Source organism: Microcaecilia unicolor, chromosome 6 (assembly GCF_901765095.1).
Source record: "Microcaecilia unicolor chromosome 6, aMicUni1.1, whole genome shotgun sequence".
Taxonomy (NCBI): domain Eukaryota; kingdom Metazoa; phylum Chordata; class Amphibia; order Gymnophiona; family Siphonopidae; genus Microcaecilia; species Microcaecilia unicolor.
The window spans coordinates 29,765,795-29,790,143 of NC_044036.1; the positions used below are offsets into that span (position 1 = coordinate 29,765,795).

Here is a 24,349-nt window from a genome sequence, read left to right on the forward strand (position 1 = left end):
ATAATTACGACTTCTAATCATTTCTACAGAGCTACTAGGCATACACAGCATTGTACACATTACATGCAGGTACTTTCTCTGTCCCTAGTGGGCTCACAATCTAAGTTTTGTACCTGGGGCAATGATAATGAGTGTGACTGTTGGGCAGACTGGATCTGTTGTCATTTACTATGTTAGTTCACAAGGAGCTGGAGTGGGCCAGGATCAAAGGCCACTGCACTAACTACTAGGTTACTCCTCCACACCACGCATGTCTAAAAACAAACATGAGCTAAATCCAAAATCCCTTCCCCTTGCTTATTTTATAAAGGCAAATAGTCCATTATTTTAGAAACACATCCACATGAAACTAGCTGCATTTACACATGTATACCTGCTACATTTGTAAATACTGATTTCAGAGTGCCACTATGCACGTGGAGCTCCATATATCAAAGAGATTTCAAGGCAAGTGGTTTAGGCATGACTTGGGTGGGACTCAAATCTATACAAAGGGAATGTGTGTGTACAGGGAAAAACTTCCCCATTAGGTTTTACAGCAACCCTGCGGAATGCATAGTTTTTTTGTTTTTGTTTTTTTAAATAAGTGCTCGATTCAGCCAGGGTTTTATTCGCAGGATTAAGGGATCATTCCCTTTAATCCCATGTAGTTCATTTCCACCATAGGCATAGGTTGACTGTTCCTTTTTTTTGTGTGTGGGGGGGGGGGGGGGGGGGGCAAAGTGTGGGTTGTGAGACATTAGAATATTCATTTGCATATATAAATCTCATACATATTCATTATGGCTATCTAAAAAAAATGGGTCAGGATAGGAACTATGTCATCTATGTGATATTTTATCCATACTTTGTATTATCTCTGTGATACTTTGTACCATACTTTGTACGCCGCACTGAACCTGCTATCGAGTGGGAAAGAGCGGGGTATAAATGCCACAAATAAATAAATAAACTCAGTTTATTGGACAGTCAAGTTTTTTTTATTTCACTGAAATGAGCCAGCACCAAGGGAAGTTTGTCTCATAGTGTCCCCCACTCCATCCCCATGAATTATCAAGGGCAGGGCCACACTGTCACTCTCCCCTTCCCCTCACTACTGCAGCAGCCTGCTCTCTCTTTCTCCCTCTCCAAAACCCTGCTCTTTTTCTCTTCCTCTCTCTTCCCCAGTACTCCATTAATTTTCCCCATACTATGCCAGTGCGAACCTTAAAAATACACAGGCTCTAGATGGAGAAATGCTGTATTTGGGTTGGCAAAATGGCTGACAGTGACAGCAAGTAGTTTCTTATCTTCCAGAAACATTTTCAGATGGTTAGTTTTGTGTATTCCAGAACAGTTATAGAAATGAACCTCACTTTTAAATCAGGGTGTGTTGCCCGGAGATGATCTCAGACTCTCGGATGTACTGTTAATGCTTATTTCAACCTTTTTACATTGTGTCAAAAACAGCCTCCTTCAGAAGTTTGTAAAGGTATAACAATGACAAGCAACATATACACTTTGACATGTTTATCAATGTTACACTTTACAAATTTCTGAAAGAAGCCGTTTTAAACACAATGAAAGTGCTGAGATGAGCATTAACAGTACACCGCCATGATCACCAATTAGAAAACACTTTCCTAGATCATCAATACACCTCCTATTGGGATAACAGAACAAGGTGTACTGTTACAAATCCCTAGGCGGAAAATACATCCTAGCAGAACCACAAAAAGGGGTTTCGGCAATCCAACCTTCCATCTCCCCACAACAGCACAGAAGGGGATCAGGGATTTCACCACTTCTACCCACACATACATCTTTCCTTCCATCAGGTGCCTAAATATAGGTGTTATAGAACGGCCCTTAAAATATCTCTTCCAAATCTTCTTTTCTTCCTGAAGATTTTGCACAAGTTTCCCCATTTTCTTGCTCCTCATGTTGACCTCCACTTTCAGTCTCCAATTCATCATAGGCAGTCAGTAACTCAATTGGTTTGGGGAGGTTCAGATGGGTGGGACTAAGGTGGTGTATGAAGACAACACCTACATCAACAGTAAAAGGTACAGTAGGGGCATTTTTGAACACAGCAGGGAAAAACCCCTTTAAAGTGTCTCTGGTGCAGAGCCACCTATCTCTTCTTGTGGTAGTATGCACACTGAACACTACTCCAAGGAATTGTGCCAAAAAAAAAAAATCTAAAATGTACGACAAAGTAATACAATGAATTAAGCAGACTAGTATTTTTGGTATTCTGGTTGCCATTCCCTATCTCTTCTTGTGGTAGTATGCACACTGAACACTACTCCAAGGAATTGTGCCAAAAAAAAAAATCTAAAATGTACGACAAAGTAATACAATGAATTAAGCAGACTAGTATTTTTGGTATTCTGGTAATATATGCAGGTAGTGTTCAGCAGCATTTTAACAGAAATCTTGTTACCAGCAATCATAAACTGATTTGCCTAGTAGGTTACCAAATGGCCACCAGGCTTCAGATCTGCCAACCTTTAGTTTATTGTTGGATTACCAAACATGTTTGGAATAGGTATCATCTGTATTGGCTGGAGGGGGCACAGCCCTTATATATCAATCTCACTTCACGATTGAAACCACTGCGGAATCTATAACAACCCACCTCGAAATAGCTTCAATCAGAATCCACCATAAAACCTTGATCGACCACTTAAATTGCGTCCTATTCTACAGACCACCATGCAACTGGAACGAAAGCCAGGCGGACTTCATGGACTTTGTTTCAAATATATCTGTATCCAACTCCAATACACTGGTATTAGGAGACATTAACCTTCACCTTGAAGACCCAAACTCTAATAACGCACGAGAATGCAAGGACTTCCTTCATCTATGTGATCTTACATGGCCACACATGCAAAAAACCCACACAAAGGGACACACACTCGACCTCTTTTCACACAAACTGTCCACTGATCAAAACCTAACCATAACACAAACTAGATGGACAGAAACACCATGGACCGACCATTACAAACTAAACCTATCCCTAAAATGGTGAAAAAGGGGCTCTCTCCACGCATGAGAATACACAGCTCACACCACAAGAGGCCAAATAGACCTGGTCACTTTCTGGCAACAGATATACAACAATTGGACAGCACAAACGGAATCTATACACTACCTCTCAGAATGTGACAAAAGGTGCAGACACATACTAGACGAAATAGCACCCTTACAAACAAGAACTTCATGTACACACAACTCGATACCATGGTTCAATGAAGAACTGAAAAAACTAAAAACACAATCTAGGAAACTGGAACGCACATGGAAAAAAATAAAAAAACAAACAAACACACACTCAACGCATGGAAACAACTACAAAGGAAATACAAATACGCAATAAGACAGACCAAAAGGTTATATTACAAAACTAAAATTGGACCGGACTACAAAAACACGAAGAAATTATACCATTTCGTGAATAAACTACAAGACACAACGCCGGTCACCACAACTAACACTGACATCCCATCTGCAGACAACCTTGCTAAATATTTAAATGAAAAAAATCGTAAACCTACGCAAAACCCTACCTCAGAACCTCATGGACATAGATAACTTCATTAATGGTCTAGACCCAACCCCTGGTGAATACCCTGCTGATCGAATATGGTCAAATTTCGTGCTCCTCAGCGCCGACACAGTTACCCAGGCGATAAAAAAATACTCCAACAGCCACTGTCAACTGGACACCTGCCCCAGCTACCTAATACAATCTGCCCCCCATCGCTTCATAACAGACCTCACATCCCACTTATGCTTCAGCATGGCATCTAGCCTAAAGAAAAAGGCAATATCCTGCTCACTCCACTACCAAAAGACACCAAGAAAAAAACCCCCCAAACAACATTACCAACTACCGCCCAGTAGCATCTATCCCATTAGTAGTCAAACTAATGGAAGGACTGGTGACCAAACAACTCAATGACTACATAAGCAAATTCACTACACTACATGAGTCACAATCAGGATTTCGAGCCCTACACAGTACTAATTACTCTCCTAACCAAATTCAAGCAGAAAATTGCAATAGGCAAGAGCATTCTCCTCCTCCATTTTGACATATCAAGTGCGTTCGACATGGTTAACCATAACATACTGCTAAGACTCCTAGAGTAGAGTAGAACGGGTAAGACGTGAATTGCTTGTTTACTCTTTCCAAAAAAACTAGGACTAGGGGACACGCAATGAAGATACAAAGTAGTAAATTTAAAACAAATCGGAGAAAATATTTCTTCACTCAACGTATAATTACTCTGGAATTCATTACCAGAAAATGTGGTAAAAGTAGTTAGCTTAGCAGGATTTAAAAAAAAAAAAAAGGTTTGGATAGCTTCCTAAAAGAAAAGTCCATAAGCCATTATTAAAATGAACTTGGGAAAATCCACTGCTTATTTCTGGGATAAGCAACATAAAATGTATTGTACTATTGTAATCTGTTGGATTGGTCGTGAGCCCTTGAACCCAGGCTGAGGCCCGCTGAGTAGCAGAGGCCAAGGCCTAGGGGAGACCAACCCGCCACTACACACCACAGCTATCCAACACCCCTAGCCTACCCACACGCAGCACCTCAGGAAGAAAGGGAAATAGGCATTCAAGCGGGCCTCACGGCCGAACTGGAACCGATACACTCAGACCCACTCGTACGGGCCTCACGGCCGAACTGGAACCGATACACACCCAGGAAGGGGAGAAAGAAACACAGGAGTCACCACGGGACCCAAGGTGCCAGCCGCTCACTGAACACCAGCCACAGGGCGCAGGAAAAACCAACCACGGAGGCTCCACAGACCCAGGACAGAACCCCTCCCACAGACTACAAGGAAGGACACCAAAGGAGCCAGCATGGGGTGCCACCCCCCCCCCCCCCCCCCAGGGTCTAGCGCAGGAAAGGAAAACTAATACAGGAAGCACCCTGTAACCACAGGAGGATACGGAGAAACAGCTAGAAGACCAGGCTGCCACAAGAACACCGCAGCCAGGAACCCCCCCAGGACAGAAGGGAGAATCAGCTAACAGCCACAAAAGCCAGAGACAGGTACAGGAAACAAAAGGGATGAAGAAAATCCCCTGTTTAAAACACACAGAAGACAGAGGCAGAGACACAGTACACAAGGGGTTAAACTTACTGAACCAGAAGTCAGAGGCAGGAACAGGAGGAGGAAGATAACTGAATAAACAAACAACCTGAGGGAAGGCCCGCAGACCAGCAGCCTGCTGAGTCGGCAGAACGGGGCAACGCCCCCACTGAGTAAACATATACATAGTAACATACATAGTAGATGACGGCAGAAAAAGACCTGCATGGTCCATCCAGTCTGCCCAACAAGATAAACTCATATGTGCTACTTTTTGTGTATACCTTACCTTGATTTGTACCTGTCCTTTTCAGGGCACAGACCGTGTAAGTCTGCCCAGGACTATCCCTGCCTCCCAACCACCAGCCCCTCCTCCCACCACCGGCTCTGGCACAGACCGTATAAGTCTGCCCAGCACTATCCCCGCCTCCCAACCACCAAGCCCCTCCCTCCCACCACCGGCTCTGGCACAGACCGTATAAGTCTGCCCAGCACTATCCCCGCTTCCCGCCACCAGCTCTGCCACCCAATCTCGGCTAAGCTCCTTAGGATTCATTCCTTCTGAACAGGATTGCTTTATGTTTGTCCCACGCGTGTTTGAATTCTGTTACCGTTTTCATTTCCACCACCTCCCGCGGGAGGGCATTCCAAGCATCTACTACTCTCTCCGTGAAAAAATACTTCCTGACATTTTTCTTGAATCTGCCCCCCTTCAATCTCATTTCATGTCCTCTTGTTCTATCTCCTTCGCACCTCCGGAAAAGGTTTGTTTGCGGATTAATACTTTTCAAATATTTGAACGTCTGTATCATATCACCCCTGTTTCTCCTTTCTTCCAGAGTATATATGTTCAGGTCATCAAGTCTCTCCTCATACGTCTTGTAACGCAAATCCCGTACCATTCCGGTAGCTTTTCTTTGCACCGCTTCAACTCTTTTTACATCCTTCGCAAGGTACGGCTTCCAAAACTGAACACAATACTCCAGGTGGGGCCTCACCAACGACTTATACAGGGGCATCAACACCCCCTTTCTTCTGCTAGTCACACCTCTCTCTATACAGCCTAACAACCTTCTAGCTACGGCCACCGCCTTGTCACACTGTTTCGTCGCCTTCAGATCCTCAGATACTATCACCCCAAGATCCCTCTCCCCGTCCGTACCTATCAGATTCTCCCCGCCTAACACATACGTTTCCCGAGGATTTCTATTCCCTAAGTGCATCACTTTGCATTTCTTCGCATTGAATTTTAATTGCCAAACCTTAGACCATTCTTCTAGCTTCCTCAGATCCTCCCACAGAGCACTGCAAGCAGCGAGGGAGAGCCCCAGCTGGAGGCAAGTGAACTAATGACTCACACACATGCTGACAGAAATGAACCCAGACAAAGGAAACTAAACAGCAAGCTGAATACACACACACAGACACACACACACTGCCATGAGCTATCCCAAACAAAGGGAAGGAAACAGACAGCCCTGAACAGGGAACATAGATTCAAAACCAGAGCCCAGAGAACTGCAAAGGCTTTAGCCACAAAGAAACGTAACGCCAAAGCAGGGGAAGCAGGAACATGTAGGCTTAAGTACTACCCACTGACGTCAGCTCAAACCCTGACAGCCAATCAGGAATGAAGTCCATACCCCTCCCCTGCCAGACCAGCAGAATCATAACTATTTAGGGATCTTGAAAGGTACTTGTGACCTGGATTGAACACTGTTGGAAACAGGATACTGGGCTTGATGGACCTTCGGTCTGTCCAAGTATGGCAACACGTATGTACTTATAAAAATTAAACTGAACTCCCCAAGAAGCCAGAATTTGCACACAATTTAGCTAGCACCTTCCACTGCCTCAGCAGCTAAATAGTGTGTGGTGTACTGTGTGCAAAATCCGGCTATTTTGTACACAGTACACCACACATTCAAGACCAACACAGAAAATCTGTCATAGTAATAGAAATAAAAACCAACATGCAAGATACCAAAAGGTACACATTTCCCCAAAGCTTACAATTAATAAATTCTGAAAAAAAACCAAAGTTTTTTTCTACTGTTCTTGTCTCGGCATTGCTTTACTCCCAATGTCTCTCTTCTATTTTTCTCTTTCTTAACGCTCTTTCCAGAGTCTCTAGTCCTTTTTGACATTTCTTCTCTCTCGATGTCCACCATTCATCTTTCCTTTGCATCCCTTTCCCATCCTGTCCAGCGTGTTCCCTGTCCCTATATTCCCCCCCATGTTTAGCATCTGCCCTCTAGTATCCCTATCCTCCCCTCATATTCATCATTCCTCTATGTCTCTATCCTCCCCTCATATTCGTCATTCCTCTACGTCTCTATCCTCCTCTCATATTCATCATTCCTCTATGTCTCTATCCTCCCCTCATATTCATCATTCCCCCTCTATCTTTCTCCTTGTGTCCATCATTGTCCCTCTGTGTTCCTGTCCCTATACTCTCTCCATGCTCAAACTTGGTTCTCTGTGTCCCTGTACCTTCCCATATCCAGCTTCTCCTCTCTCTCCCCCCTTCTTTTCTTCTTCAACTCCACCTCTGATCCCTGTGGTTGGCATCTCTCTATCCTTACCTCCACTGGTCCAGTATCTCTCCCTCCTATCCAGGTTCTGTCTGTCTCTGTTTAACCCTCTCCCCTTTGCTCCAGGTCTCTCTTCTTTCTCTTTCCTCTGCTCCTCTCTCCCCAGGTCCAAGATCTAACCCTTCTCCCTCCCTTGCTCCAGGTCTCTTGCTTTCTCTCTTCCCGCTGCTTCCCCTCGCTGAAGGTCCAGCATCTCACCCTCTCTTCCCCATCCCCCCATGCGAGTCAGGTGTCGGGCACCTCTTCATCACCCCCTACTACACATGGGTCCAACAACTCTTTCAACACCTCCTCCCCCTAGTATACAAAGGTTCAGCGGCTTGGTGGGCGGCACAAGCAGCTGAATAGAGGCTGCCCCTGGGCTGACTCTGCCAGAGTCTTTCCTGTGCCACGCCCCACCTCTGATGTACCTTCCTGTGGGTGGGACACGGCAAAGGAAAGGCTTTGGTGGGGCCGGCCCAGAGACAGCCCGCATTCAGCTGTCTGTGCCAACAACCTGTCTAGCGTTTGCATACCAGCAGAATTGGGGTGATGAAGAGGTGCCAAACCCACACAGAGGGAGGGGGGTGATGGGAGGGATGCCCTAGTCTCGCCTCCCCCAAACTACGCTCATGGTTTCCACCTCCAAAAAATGAAACTAATTCAAATTGTAGCCTCATTTACATTGATGTCATAGACACATATAGGTTTGTAAAACAGAGCAGCTATATGTGGAAGTTGGAAAACTGCCAATTCCATGTGAAAACTTCAACACTTCCATAAGGAGGCTGCCGAGTTCATACTATTCATTTTTTCAATGTGTATATGTCTAAAATGGCTGCTTCCGTGCGTATGCTGGCAAATATACATACTCCTACAGGTATCTTAGAAAAGGCTGTGTTGGCAAAGCCTTTTCTAAACACCACTGGAACTGAGCAAGTCCTGACCTGGAAGTCTGAAATTCCAGTCTCTACATTCTGGAGTAGAGGAGTAGCCTAGAGGTTAGTGCAGCAGACTTCGATCCTGGTAAACTGGGTTTGATTCCCGCTGCAGCTCCTTGTGACTCTGGGAAAGTCACTTAACCCTCCATTGCCCCAGGTACAAATAAGTACCTGTATATACTATGTAAACAACTTTGAATGTAGTTGCAAAAAACCACAGAAACTCAGTATATCAAGTCCCATTTCCTTTCCCTACATAAAATGGAGCTCCTAGGTGCCTGTGTGTCTTTACAAAATACTAGCACCTTCCACTAAATCAGACTGTAAACCCTCCGAGAAGGGTCCTACCTACTGAACCCGGTATCGTAACTTGCCTTGAACATGGGCTGAAAAGAGGAGAAATTAAAACCACAATTCAAATCCAATCCAGTGGAAAAGACCTTTTTTTAAAATTAGCACCACTGGGATATGTTAAAGTTTATGTTTTCATAAAAACAAAATAATACATTTGCCTTATTGTCATTAATACAGTTCACTAAGCAAGACCCAGCATATATCAACAGTAAGGTGTTGCAAGTCCTTAAGGTTTGCAACTGGGCCAAAAAACAAGATTAAACTCAACTCTTCCCTATACCACTGCAAAAAGCTCATCAGAAGGTAAATGTCACATGCACCATCCATTCACTAAGGAACTAACTTCCGCAAACTACTGAAGACCCATCTCTTTAACAAGGTATACCATAAAGATCAACAAATGTGAACTCCTCCACATATATCCAGAACTGTCTTATAATATCTGCTTGTTATACTACTATCATGTTTATCATTATAATATTAACCAAGATCCTTTTGTAATACTAAATGTCTATTTTCTCATATATTTCCACCATTCATGATGTATTGTAAGCCACATTGAGCCTGCAAAGAGGTGGGAAAATATGGGATACAAATGCAATAAATAAATAAATCTCAAAAGAAGTCAGTATTACCTCCATTGGAATATACTGGTCCACCGCGGTAGCAACAGTAGCGCAACAAATCCAGAGCACCACCACTACAGAGAGGCACAGCGTCACGGTCATGATCCAGCTCGAGTTCTTGAACGTCCTACAAGCCAGAAAATCACAGCTGTAAATTACAATATGTAACAGGATTGCTTGTATAACACCATCTGTGTAAGAAAAGCTGCAGAAGACAATGCAAGTGTTACATTAAAGAGCTTACAATATTAACCTCCATTCCAATTTACATGAAAACAAATCTTACCTACACTCATCCTTCAACTGTAGACTAAAAACATGGCTTTGGGCAGGGTTTGGTCAGACTTAGGCTGCCCAGGTTAGAAACTCAACAGTTTAGGCACATATAACCACTGGTGTGCTGGAGCCGGCTCGCACCGGCTCACAAGAGCCGGTTGTTAAATTTTCTTCCGGCTTGCGAGCCGGTTGTTGAAAATAGCGAGCCGGCTCTGGCTCTCCTCCCTCCCTCCTTCCTCCCTCCGGATCCACCTCACCGCCCGCTCATTTTTTTGAATTCTTCGGAGCAGGCAGTCTTGCCTGCCCGCTTCCAGCGCTGACTGTCCTCCCTTGCCGATTTGCGCTTTAAAAATGGCCGCCGAGACTTTGGCTGAAGTCTCGGCGGCCATTTTGAAGCACGAATCGGCAAGGGAGGACAGTCAGCGCTGGAAGCGGGCAGGCAAGACTGCCTGCCCTGAAGAATTCAAAAAAACAAGCGGGCAGTGAGGGACCAAATCGGGAGGGAGGGAGGGAGGGAGGAGAAGAATTTGCGATACAACTTGGGAGGGGGTGGCAGGGGGGGAAAAGGGAGTCGCTGCTGGGCATGGGTTGAGGGGGTCGCTGGGTATGGGTGCATGCAGGGCAGAGGAGAGGAGGGTACACTGCTGGACATAGGTGCATGCAGGGGAGAGGAGGGTCACTGCTGGACATCTGGGTGCATGCAGGGCAGAGGAGGGTCGCTGGGTATGGGTGCATGCAGGGCAGAGGAGAGGAGGGTACACTGCTGGACATAGGTGCATGCAGGGGAGAGGAGGGTCACTGCTGGACATCTGGGTGCATGCAGGGCAGAGGAGGGTCGCTGGGTATGGGTGCATGCAGGGCAGGGGAAAGGAGGGTCACTGCTGGACATCTGGGTGCATGCACGGGAGAGGAGGGTCACTGCTGGACATCTGGGTGCATGCAGGGCAGAGGAGGGGAGAGAGAAGAAATGCAGGACATGGATGGAGGGGAGAGAAGAGTGAGGAAGGAGATGAGAGGAGGGAAAAGGAAGAGAGGAGAAAAACTGCACATGGATGAAGAAAATAGGCAGAAGCTGAGGATCAGAAATGAAGAAGAAAGGAGGAAAGAAAGAAATGGAAAGGAAGCCCTGGAAACGGAGTTAAGAGGACAGATAGCAGCAGAATCGGATACTGGGCCAGCATGATCAGAAAAACAGTCACCAGACACCAAAGGTAGAAAAAAAAATCATTTTATTTTCATTATAGCGTTTGGAATATGTTCACTTTGAGAATCAGGTGCTCAACATTAAAAGTTTATATTTATTTACTTATTTATGTATTTACTTATTTATGGCATTTTATCCCACATTAAACATGAATTAGATTGGAACCTGGGATCATTTAATTTTTTTTCCTGGAGAGAGTAATGCATTGCCCCCCCCCACGGCTATAGCCAGCTCAGCAATTTTGGGGGGGGGGCGCAGAGGTGGATGGGGGGGGGGGCACAGAGGTGGACGGGGGAGAGAGCCTGTTAAAAATTTACCAGCACACTTTTTGGGAAGGCTTTACAGACTTTGTATACGGAGCCTAGGGCGCAAGTAAGTGTCAATGGGCTATATTCTGGCTGGTTTACTATAGGGAGGGGAACCCGGCAGGGCTGCCCGCTCTCGCCGCTTTTGTTCGTATTGACCCTGGACCCGCTAATACGGGAAATTGGAAATTGGAAATACGGATCCGGGGTCAGGAGTTTAAAACAGCGGCATTTGCGGATGACTTGTTGGTACTGATCACAGACCCACAGAGTTCGTTGGACCAACTGATGGACAGTTTTCGGGAATATGGGGACTTTTCAGGGTTTAAACTGAATCTGGAGAAATCGGAGGCACTAGTTAGCGCGGGGGTGGATCCGGTGATTTGGAATCGGACACAGCTCCGTCAAACACATAGGGAGTTTAGGTACTTGGGAGTGCAGCTCCCAATGGATCCAGCGCAGCTGTATAAGGTTAATGTCCCTCGTTTGATTGGGGAATCTAAAGCACAGCTGGCGGCGTGGATTTCCATGCCACTGTCCTTTCTTGGAAGAATACATTTATATCGCATGATAATATTCCCAAAATGGTTGTATATGCTGCAGATCTTGCCTATTAGGCTGTTGGCTAAAGATCTGAAAGCCCTGCAGAGGCATGTAGCGTGGTTCTGTTGGGCGGGGAAAAAATCGAAAATGCAATGGAAACATGTATATGGGGCGCAGTGTAAGGGAGGCTTGGGCATGCCTGATTTGAAGGATTATAATTGGGCGTGCTTGGCTAGACACTTGCGGGATTGGCTCCTTAATAAGACAACCTATACCGATATATGTTGGGAACAAGCTTTCTTCAGGCCATGGTCCTTAAATTGTTTGTTACACGCTAACAGAAGGGGGATACCAAACCCGTTTAAAGATAGTGTACTTTTGCAACCTCTACGACAGGCCTGGAGGGTACTCTTAGGGCACTGGGGACAGGATCCGGGAACCAGTGTGATGCTGACGATAGTGGGGAACATGGACTTTCCGGCGGGTCAGGAGAGTCGTATTTTTCAAGACATGAAGAGGCAGGGAGTGTTTTTATTGGAGAGTTTTTTGCAAGTGGATGGTTCGCTGTTGCCCTATGGGGAATTTGAAAGGAGATGTGTGGGAGGTCCACTGGCAAAATTGGCCTACTTGCAGTTGGAACACTACTTTAGAGGTTTGCCCCAGTCTGCACTCACATTGGATTTTGGGAGGAAGATTCGTGACTTTCTGAAGGGGGATGCAGTGGGGCAGACTTCAATCTCTTTGTTTCATAAGGCACTGGAAGAACTGAAGCCTAAAAAAGATATTGGTGAGGTAGTGGGGAGATGGGAGCAAGAAGTGGGGGGTTCCTTTGCAATCGAGAAGGTAATGGCTGCCTTAAAAGGGATGACAGGGGTGGTGCATAGTGCGGAACTGCAGGAATGTCATTTTAGATCAATCCATAGGGCATATTTCTCGGGTAAGCAAGCGTGGCATGCCGGGATAGTGGGGGCAGATAAATGCGGGAAGTGCGGAGTGGGCATGCCTTCTCTGGCACATGGGATGTGGCAATGTCGGTTCATTCAAGGATTCTGGGCGGCTCTCGCCCGGTTCGTATCAGAGCTATTGGGAAGTAGGATACACTTTACATTTGAACGGGTAATGTTTAGCTCCCCAAGAGTATGGACGGTGGGAACAAGGGAAGAAAAATTGTTCCTGAGCAAGTCCTGCATTCTGGGGAAGAAATGCATAATGAACCACTGGCTAATGGACATACCGCCCTCATACTGGTACTGGAGGAACAAGTTGCATGCTCTCATGTTATGGGAGGCTAGGGGTGCCCGTTACACGCCGAAAAGGAGACAACACTTTGTTCGAACATGGACTGCATATTTGAATGTAGTAGCCCCTAGAGCTAGAAGTCAGGTGCTGAATGAACTGGGTTGAGAGGGGATGAATGTGGAGTGACTGATGGGAAGCAGTGTGGGGGGGTGGGTGAGGCGGGAAGGACTGAGGTAATACTGAGGAGAGCAGACAAGGACAATCCACAATGTAGAGATGACTCACTCCTTGAATATGGGGGTTCCTATTACTAAGTTTGCACGACTTCTAAAGAGGTGTTGGCATAGGATGAAGGGCTGTAAGATATAAGTCCATGTGGGGCAGATTATGTCGTAAGATATAAGTCCATGTGGGGCAGGCTATATCGTATGGTCGACACCTCCTGTGTTTCGATGTTGGCTGTTCTGTGTGGTTGTATTGAGCAGGGTGGTATGCACCCTTTTGGAATATGCAAGGGTGATTCGCATTAATAAACATAAGGCGAGAGATGGGGGGGGGGGGGGAAGGGGGGGGATAAAATGTAAAAGTGTATGGTGACTTAAGTGATATCATTGATAATTTGCGTTTGTCTCATTTTCTGAGCAACTTGTACAAGCTCTGTTACCACTAATAAAAAGATTTAAACATAAAATAAAGAATCAACACTTAATAAAGGACATATATCAAACAGTACATTCTATTGCAGTATACACTAGTTAAGTTTAAAAACTGTTATTTATCTGATTGGTTTAGTTGAGGAAAACTGATATGTAAAATGTATTGATTGTTTGCTGACATTTATAATTTCTAAGGGGATAAAGAAAAGAATTGTCACATGTCATTAATGTACATTGATACAGCTGTTTATTGAATCTATTACACTTGTTTATTGAATCTTAAAAAAACGTCTTGCATAATAAATTATTTTAATTTCACTAAAAAAAAAAAAAAAAAAAATTTACCAGCACACCACTGCATATAACCCTGCAATTTTATTAAAAAGAAGGCTCTTTCTGGGCATAAAACACCTGTGGAAATACCTTATAAAATTATCCTCCAAGTCATACAGTGAGCAATGGATATGGAATTGAGTCAGGATCTTCCAGTTATCAACCGTAAGCTCTAATACCTATCTTACTAGTTTTGCAATCGATAAAAGTTACACCATTTCATAATCAATGATGGCAGCTAGTCAGAAGGCAAAGGTGGGCAGGTCCGGTGGTTCAGTGGTAGTGCTGACTGTCTGGGGCCAGGGAGTGTGTAGAATCGGTGTTTGCAGAGTCCCAAGCACAGCCAGGGACCAGATTTAGGTCTCACATTAGCCAGATTCTGGAGGAAGCCGTGACTTGGGGGCCCAGGCCAAAGTACTATTGCTGCAAATGATGCCAAGTTGGGAGGTTTTACAAAATAGACACACCACCTATCCCTTCCCCGGGTAATTGTGAATGAAGCAGTAAGACAGCCCAGCTGAGATCAGTTCCAACTAAACTGAAAGCACAAAAGAAGGACAAAAAACTAGAAGATTAAAAGCATAGGTAAAGCTTGCCAAGTAAAACTCCAAACTTGAAAATGACATTTCAAAAGTGTTCAAGTTACATCTTTTTTTTTTTGTTTCTTTGCTTTCGGTAAGTTCTTTAGGCTGCTGACTTCTATTTTAATAGAACAGAGTTTGCACAGCCACTGCATTGTGATCAGCCAGGTGAAAAAAAAAAAAGACAACTGGATATTCAACTACTGGCCATGCTCCATGTGACATTAAAAGCAGTGACCTGCTACCTGGCAGAGATGGTCTCTTCTGTGTATTTTTATAGATGCATGCTTTAGTGCCAAGCACAATGGACTATTATAATGCCTTGAACACGGTGTCCGGAAGAAAAAGAGGACTCCACAACAGAAACTTCTGCCTGAAATTTGAGACATTTCTGAGTACTTTTTTTCAACAGGATGAACTCCAGTGCATCAAGCTTGCAAAACAGTTGAACTCTTAATGAATTGAACTCCAGAATTAAATTGAACCAGCAGCTCAGCGGTGTCAAAGGTTTCATGAATGTGTCAAGGTTGAAGGAGGGCACATTGAACACAAAATTATTAATTAACTAAGAACTCCCTCCCCCCACCCATTATACTAATGTATTTTCAATAGACACACTACATGTTTCAATTGTAAAGTATTTTGAAACTAAGGGGTCCCTTCCCTCCCCACCCATACTGTGTATACAGCTCTTCCAGGAAAGGCTTCTAGAAGATAGTCCACAGTTCAGTAAGCTGTAGCCCAGGTCATCATTAGCCATGGCAAGAGGGCAGGTGCCCATTAATTCTTCGTTAGTATGCATCAACTGGCAATACAATAACAAATTAATTAAGTGAATGTGATAAGGTGGCAGACGTTGCCTGAAGAATGCAAGGCTGCACAGAGAGGCGTAACCAGCAGAAGGAGGTGTTGATGTCCCTCTGCAAGTCATTGGTGAGCACCCACGGACTATTAGGTCCAGTTTTGAAGGCCATATCTCTTCAAGGACATAAAAAGACTTGAGATGGTTCAGATGAAGGCAACAAAAGTTTGTGCCATAAGAAAACGGAAAGAGAATGAAAGACCCGAATACATATAAGCTAGAGAAAAGAAGAGAGGGAGATGATATGATACAGACATTTAAGTACTTGAAAGGTATTAATATACAAACCTCTTCCAGAGATGTAAGGGCGGTAGAACTACAGGACATGAATGAGGTTGCAGATAGGTACACTTAGGAGCAACATCAGAAAATACTTTTTCACACAGAGGGTAGTGGATGCCAGCAATGCCCTTCCAGGAGTAGTAGAGTAAAAAATGGTGAGTGAAAAAAAAAATGCATGGGATAGACACAGGGGATGCCTAAATAGAAAGAGAATGGAAATGCAACATGGGTGTTGAGGTGTGTTATCTTGGGTAAGAGTAGTGGGCATTGAGGCAGATGCCAGATGGACTTCTATAGTCTGTATCCCACAAAATGGCAAAAGACGGGAGAAGCTTCAGCAACGCCAGTGTTGTAGATCACTTTATTGTCATATGCAGCTCAGGGAGGGAAGACATCTAGACTGGTAAGTTGAATACTGTCAGCAATACTTGGAGATGATAGATTTATATTTATCCACACCCATATTATGAAGGGAATTTGTAAAATGCTTCTAGTGTTTTGTTTCTCTCTTAAATCAGTAGCAAGTTGTTTTCCAGATGCAAATCAATTAATAGACTGCTCCTAGTCATGGATCACCAGCATACCCTGTGAATCAGCAGTCTGAAACGGACCTACCATCTGTGGGTAGCTTTTAATGTTTTGTCCGGATTATACCACACAGTAAATGACAGCAAATAAAGACCCGCACTGTCCATCCAGTCTGCCCAATAAGGTGGCCAGAGCAGAATCCACCCGCTGTGCGGCCCCAGTCATTCAGCCAACCATCTCTCCCTCTCTCTCACCCACCTAGATCTCCTTGTTTCTCACTTAACCCACCCCACCCTCTTCCTGTGAGACTGTCATTGGAATGCTTTTGCGTTTCAGTTATATATTCTGATATTTGTCAACATTTGCTTATTTCCGATCTGAAGAAGAGTTACCTTTGAAAGCTAAACAAAAAATCTATTAAGTTAGTCCAATAAAAAAGGTATCATCTTATTTTCTTATGTTTGGATTTATTTCTATTACCTTTAAAAAAGGACTAACATGGCTACCACACCACTTTACTCAAATAATTAATCAAAGTCTGTTTCCAAAACAAATATATACAGAACACTCTCATAAATAAAAAGTCTCTTCAGAAGTTTATCTTTGCTTTTAGTTCAGAAAGAAGAGAGACTCAAACTGAACTGCTCAAAAATGTAAACTATATCAAGTCATTCATTCAAGTATTTACGTATATACCACTTATACCTAAGAGGTTTTACAGTTTTCATTTTATAGATACTGCGTCGTTACTAATGGGCTCGCAGTTTAAGAAGTACATTGTACTACTGTTGTACCCATATACCCTCCAGTGGTTTCTCTAATTTTTTTTTAACCCAAACAAATCATGTCCATCTTATACACTAAAGTCTTTTATTCTCTCAATGCAACAGTCAGAAGGGACCATACCGTGCAACAGTCTTTGACCAGCCCTCCTAATTTCTATTCCTCTCCCAGGTCTTCAGACTGATCAGCTTTAATCCAGCTAGCTCAGTTTGGCATAGCCCCACCCACAGGACAGCTTCCAATTCAGCATAAGTTTGCTGTCCTCCACCCCATGGCTGTGCAAAAAAGAAAAGTTCACCCGGGTTTGATTAAGATGTCCAACTCCTTATGCTGTTGCGCAATGCTCCAGCACCTCCATATCCTCCCCTCCTAGGGATTCCTGGTAATCTGCAGCTGTTTCCAGTTTCAAGGATTGAGGTTCTGCCTCTTCGGCGACAGTATCCTTAGGGTCTGGCAGTAGAACATCTCCACCCTGCCTATTGGTGGGAGATATGGCTTCAAAGAAACTAGAGCTCCTCCCCTCCTTTAAGGTGATTGGTTCCCTTTTAAATGGAGTGGTCTACAACTCAGGTATCTGGTTGCCTAGGTAATACTTTGAACCACCCCCTCCCTGGCTCTGCAAGAGTCCTTTCACTTTATGCTGATTTCTTTAACCTGCTGGGAAGTTTTCTATACCTCAACTCTTGCTCCATCACACCATACAGATTGGCTGTGTCTGAATAGCTTCTGGGCATCACCAAAGACCCAGATTGGATATTAGGTGCTAGTGCCCAGAAATGTTGACTGCCACTGGATAACTACAGCTACTACATCAGGGCTTCCCATAAATAGTTTTGCAGACTCTACAATTAGAAAATACTGAAAATGCAAAACTTACTCTCTTACCTATCTATATGTTCCATCTTTGCTTATCCCCTACGCTATTAAAATGTTCTGTTACGTATTGTGTTGACATTATAGGTAGTATACCATGCCATACTTTGAATATTTTTAGTGCTATAATTGTTTATTGCTTATGTTTGATTTATTTTTACTGTACATTGCCTTCAAGGACTGTGGGCTGTATTTTGCTGCCATTGACTATGGCCATCTGCAGCGGCCACTTGAAGGTCCTGAGTTGCAGACCCATGCTCAATCAGACCGCCCGCAATGAGTGCTACAGCCCAACTGCTTGTTGAGGGCTGCTCGTTGTCGAGACCCTCTGTGGGCTCCAAGGCCTGTACTCTCCTTCTCCCCCTACTGAGGCCACTAAATATAGCTTTAGCTGTGACAGCATTAAAGTGCTTCAAAAAAATCAGGTTTTGTCTTTATTTATAAGTTAACTGAGGAGCTGATGCACTTATGTCGCCGGAAAGAGCTGCCCGCTATTTCCACCCTGGTAAAAAATACTGAGGTGGAAATATTGGGCAACTCACAAAAGAAATCCTATGCAAATGAGCTGCATGGACTTTTACCATGCAGCTCGGTAGGGAAGGCGGCCAGGACATGTGCAGAGCAGTCAATCGCTAAACGTGGTTGTTCTGCGCATGCTCGTACTACACACTGTTTTCATATATGCATACAAGCTGTGTGTATGAAAGTCATTTTAGCTTTGTTTTCCCCTTTCTCTTTTTCAAAAGTGCTGGAAAGAGCTGTGAATAATTCCCCCCCAGATCGTCTTGGGAGGTGTCTCATCCTTTCCATGTGCAGCCTCACCTAGAGAGATGGGCAGCAGCGAGTGTGTGTTTACTTCCGGCCGGGGCCTGAGAAATGGGGAGCCGGCGCTATTAGCATCCGAGGCCCCCCAGGGTTGTGCTGAGGGAGTAAGACAGGTTCCTGAAGCAGCATTAGTGGAAGGGAGCTGCTTTCCTCCCCCGCCAGAGCCTGCTGAAGACTACCGTGACTGCTCGTGGCTGGGGCTCTGCCGTCTGATCAGCAAGCTGCAGCGGGATGTTATCTGTCATGTTAGGGATCCAACCATCTCTGCCTCCCCACCTGTCTGCCCACCACCACTGCTCTGTAAACCAGCCACTCTTCTTCCAGTCCAGCTCTCAAATCTTCCTTCAAGCCACTAAAGACAGCTCCTGACCTCTGCTACAGCTGCTCCAGACCTCCCGTAAAATTTCTGTCCCTAAAAGGTGGGTGCGTCCTTTCTGTGCATCGCTCAGGAACGGCTGTGCATCCCTCAGAATACATATTTGAATACTAAAACAGCTCATTTGAATACATTAGCATGTGATTCCCATTGTCTGCTATTGCAAACTGTAAAAAGCCCACAGAGCCCCTTTATGCATCTCCAGCCGAATAACCTGCTCACTAAACCAGCTAGAACTGGTTAAGAAAACGCATTGTTGGCTCAGTAAGTTTGATGCATCTTCCCCTATATTATGTGGGTCGTACAATAAAGAAAATGAGAATACGATTAGTGGAACATAAAAGTCGTCTCATGACCAGAACTTTAACTGCACCTTTGGTCTCCCACTGTTTGCAACATCAACATGTCTTTTCTGATTTGCGGTGGTGGATTATAGATCATGTACCAGAATTACCAACAAGGGGTGACCGAGCAACTATTCTCACACGCAGGGAACAATGGTGGATTTACAAGTTACAGACTATCAGTCCATGTGGTCTTAACGAAAATATTGAGTGGAATTCCATGATTTGATTTTCTTTCTTTTTAAGTATTTTTAAGTACTTTTATTTAATATCACATGCTGTCTTTGTTGTTTATTAATTAATGGCTCGATGGAGGTGGGAAGTATTACGTTGGACTGATTTACCTTTTTGGATTGCAGTGACGTCAACAGAGTGCTGGCCGGATGTCAGCCATATAAAAGGCGCCTTGTATAAGCTGTGGGATTACACTGAAGGTCTCAGTCTACAGCATTCGATTCATTCATAAAGATCTGCATAATGTTAACCCGAGTCCCTGAGGAAATTATTGAAACCCGCGGTGTCGGGCGTTACCAGGGTAAAATCTAGCAGACTGTGAACTTTATGGACTGAGAACTGATCAGCAAGAAAAAGAAAAAAATGTAATCAACAATAACGTCTAAAGATAAGTCACGATTAGTTTTGTGAGCACGTTTACTTTGAGCACTTTAGTGTTTGGTAATATCACCAGTTACTGGCTGCCAGTCTCCATCTGTTACTAGAAGCTGGTAAACCCACGTGTCTGGATGGACACTAAGGAAAATTTCAGAGCTTGGCTCCTTGATTCCCCTCAGATGTACAACTTTGCAAAATGTTACTTACACATTGTGAATGGCAGCACATATATGTAACTGGGAATTTCAAACTGTCTTAACTCAAATTCTACATACCAAAAAAAAGGGTTGAAATTTAGTGAGGAGAAGGAGAGTTTTTTATACCATCCGTTTTTCTCATGTATTCATGAGTTTTTGCGTTTGTTTTTTTTTTTTCTCTTTTTTCTCCTCACTGGAACCAGTGATAGTAGCCTAGTCCTTGATATAATAGTGGACGAGGCAATTTGTTCCCTATTAGGAGGTTTGAGGTTCCCTGTTGATTTATTAGAAAGGATTCCGGTTGTGTAATCTTAGAAATACAAGGTAAGACATCTACAAAACCTTAATTTCAACCCTTTTTTTGGGTATGTAGAATTTGAGCACATATATGTATAAATTTTAGACTCTCTTCCCGTTCCCCTTTTTTTTTCTTCTCACCCTGTTCCTTCTATCCTCTCAATTTTAATTGTAACCGTTTCATCACTGCTCTGGTGCTAGCCTAATCAGTACATTGTAAGCCACTTTGAGCCTGTTAACATGTGGGGAAAATGTGGGCTATAAATGACCTAAATAAATAAATAACAAAATTACTGTCTATAAGTGGCACTGCTTCTACTTATATAGCCCTAGGGAGATGATGTGCTTTTGAGCATGTAGTTTTGTAAAATGGCTTCTTCTCATGTGCATGCTACTAAAACATATTTTTTGAGACTAATTTTATAAAAGGCTCTACATCCAGCAAGCTTTTTATAAAATACTATAATAGTTTTGTATGCATGAAACTTAATGCCCATTTTCTGATCTAAAGAAATTTATACTGCATACTAATAAGATGAGACACTGTCTAGAAATCCAAACTTACATCTGTATTATTTTACTATTTACAAACCCTTCTTTAAAGAAACAAATACCTACAGAGAAAGACATTTTAAAATACTGTCTCCTTCCTCGTCCTCATAGCCCAATGCTCGGTGGTTGCAGGATTTCTCTTTGTTAGAACCAGCTGGCACTGGATCTGCTGCAATGTTAAAACAGAAAGATTAACAACATGGATCCTTGCCAAGCTACTCCAATCAGAATTAAGGATTTCATGTACTATGACAGACAGAAACAGAAGTAAACATTTAGTACGTCTGGTGTCAAGGACCTTTAAACATTACAGTTTAAGTTCCATGCTTGAAAGCAATTTTTAAACTTGTGAACCATTTTCACTAGCAAGAAAGAACTCACAGGCCATTTTGTCTATGGAAGCTCCACTCAGACCTTCAGCTTCATGTGGCAGCTGTGCAACATATTCAACCTGAGGCTTTGACTGCAAGACCAAGCAAAGAATTTTGGATTATTAGTCCAAACACAGGTTTAATTTTTCATCTTTCCATGTAATTGCTAAAAGGTACACTAGGAAAAAAAAAAAAAAAAAAAGAAAAACCTAAATACACACTCGGCACCAAATGCTATATTGGAGAAACAAACTTTACAAAACCAGAACACTGCACCAGTGATTTCATAGTAAGAATCCTGAAAGGTAACTTTAAAACAATACAGGAACGTAAGACCTTTGAAGTCGGAATGATTAAATATTTTGACACCCACCAGACAGGACTTGGATCTGGGTACTGCTTTGTTTGTCACCCTCTTGTCTCCATGCATATCTCCCCGTCTCTCACCCATCCACCCCCATCCTGTTAGACTGCCAATGAAATGCTTTGATGTTTCACTTATATATACTGTCATCTACCAATATTTGCTTATTTCCGATCTGACGAAGAAGGGCAACCTTCGAAAGCTAATCAAGAAATGTATTAAGTTATGTCCAAGAAAAAAGGTATCATCTTATTTTCTTTTCCATGTTTTATTTTGTTTTATTTCTATTGATTACCTTTAAAGGTGGACTAACATGGCTACCACACCTTTCTTCTCATCGAACTCCACTGCCATCAGCACCCGCCAGGGGTGTCTATAATCTCCCCCACGGCCACCCATCGGTGTTCGGCTTCCTCAGAAGCGACAACTTCCAATACTAGCATGGGCTACAGCTACCCCTTCGGAAGCAGCTACTTTGGCTGCCCCTTGTCCCATTCCCACCACCACAACGTGAACTTGCAGCAGAAACCATGCTCCTATCACCCGGCAGAGAAGTACCCAAAGCCCAGCAGCTCCCTCCCTGGTAAGGAACTCTCCTCCAGGGCAAGGAATTTTTTTTATCCAAGCTTTACTAGCTCTTGGTTACCTGGATGTGGCAGTAGTGCCAGAGATCAGTGGGCACCCTGAGCCCAGGCATGATGCCCTAATTCCCAGAAAACAATCCTGTTCTGCGCATGTGCTAGGCGCCTGAGTCGCAAACCGCGACCGATGCACAAAGGAATTTCCATGCATCTCATTTGCATACCATCCCCTTTGTGCATCGGTTGCAGTTTGCGACTCAGTAAGTTCTCTCATGGCTGACGTATTTAATTGCGATCTTTGTGCATTGGCCCCTCAGCGTGAAGACTGATGTGGTGGGAATGATTGATGCTAAGAGAGTGTGGCTTCAGGCACCATTCCTAAACTCATGCTTTCACAATATAAACACAAACATACTGAAAGCAGGATTACACACACCTGAAATACGACTATTTTGCCATCATCTGCCTGGAGATAAAAGGTCCATGAAGATGTTATGAAGCTCTGTGCTGAATCCATCATTTCACTCCACATGGATCTCACCAAAGCCAGAGGGAAGAGAGAATGAACTCTGGGCACGAGGCTCTGGAGCTGGCAATGGACAGATCAGTGTTTAAAAGAGCAAATGTGCAGAACTTAAAATAAAGATTTTCGTCTTAAAATGAAATCATATTTTCCATTAAATCAATTTATCTGTCCACCCTATATAAGGAAAAATTATGCCTTACCTGATAATTTTCTTTCCTTTAATCCAACCAGACCAATGGGTTATGTCCATCCACCAGAAGAAGGAGAAAGAGAAATAGTTCCAAGTAATTCGTCCCTTTAAGGGTATTGTGCAGCCTGGAATGCTCAGTATTACGAATAGCCAAGCAATGGTGCTCTGTACTGACACAAAGGGCAACCAAGGTAGACATTGAAGTCACTTGCACCCAGGAATAGAATACCAGGGAACTGTTGCATGACCAAGACCCAACCATAGACCCTGCTGAGGGAACGCTGAGATACACAAAGCCGTGCGGCCTGCCCTCTCTGACTTCCAGACCCTCCTAACTAGGGAACCGGGTCAAGGAGCCACCCATAAAAACCATATCAAGGAGACATGGAGAGGATGCCCAAAGCTTGTTGCTCAGGTGAGGACAACCGCCATCATGCACTCGAGTGCAAAATCCGAGATCTAAAAGAACCAGAAGAAAACACAAAGGGCAGGCATCTGTAACGGTCTGGGTCAATTAAAGGAAAGAAAATTATCAGGTAAGGCATAATTTTTCCTTCCTTGTCATCCACCAGACCAGTCTAGACCAATGGGATGTAGCTCAAGAACTAAGCTCCTGGGTGACTGACAGCAAAAGATTGCGAATCCCCAAACGAAGACCAGAGACCCAGCTCAAGAAGGGGAAACATCACCAAGAAGACCAAGAACCCCCCTGAGCTTCAAACAGAAAATAAATACTTCCAATCAGAGAGAGGAAGCAGAAGGACTCAAGGAGCCATATGCCCTAGACTCTGGAAAGCCTGGGTATACAGTCAAAAGAGCTCTAGAAACTATCGCACCAGGTGTGACCACTGGCACCATAAAGACAAAGGATGCTTATCTCTGACGGTGACTACACATGCCAATCAGAGAGGAAAACTCTCCTAGAGAAAACCAAGACAAGCCTGCAATGCAGGAAGGAAACGAGGAGAAGGTATCAAGCTAGTGAGAAAGGGCCTAGAAGCCCACCCCCCTGCACGGCAGCAAGAGAAAAGGAATAGACACTCAGTCCTGCAG

The 24,349-nt window shown here is 43.9% G+C and overlaps 1 protein-coding gene across 3 annotated transcripts in view; it reads right to left on the bottom strand.

The window, feature by feature from the left end:
* TMEM59 (transmembrane protein 59) overlaps positions 1–24,349 on the bottom strand; it is an 82,016-nt gene that overhangs the window by 3,974 nt on the left and 53,693 nt on the right. For 2 of the 3 annotated variants that reach the window (XM_030205546.1, XM_030205549.1), the window contains 4 exons: positions 23,017–23,169; positions 21,646–21,727; positions 21,331–21,433; positions 9,606–9,723 (listed from right to left, as the gene is read on the bottom strand). In XM_030205546.1, coding sequence (XP_030061406.1) covers positions 9,606–9,723; positions 21,331–21,433; positions 21,646–21,727; positions 23,017–23,169 — 456 coding nt within the window. The remainder of the gene's footprint in view (positions 1–9,605; positions 9,724–21,330; positions 21,434–21,645; positions 21,728–23,016; positions 23,170–24,349) is intronic. The other variant, XM_030205547.1, reaches the window with a different exon arrangement.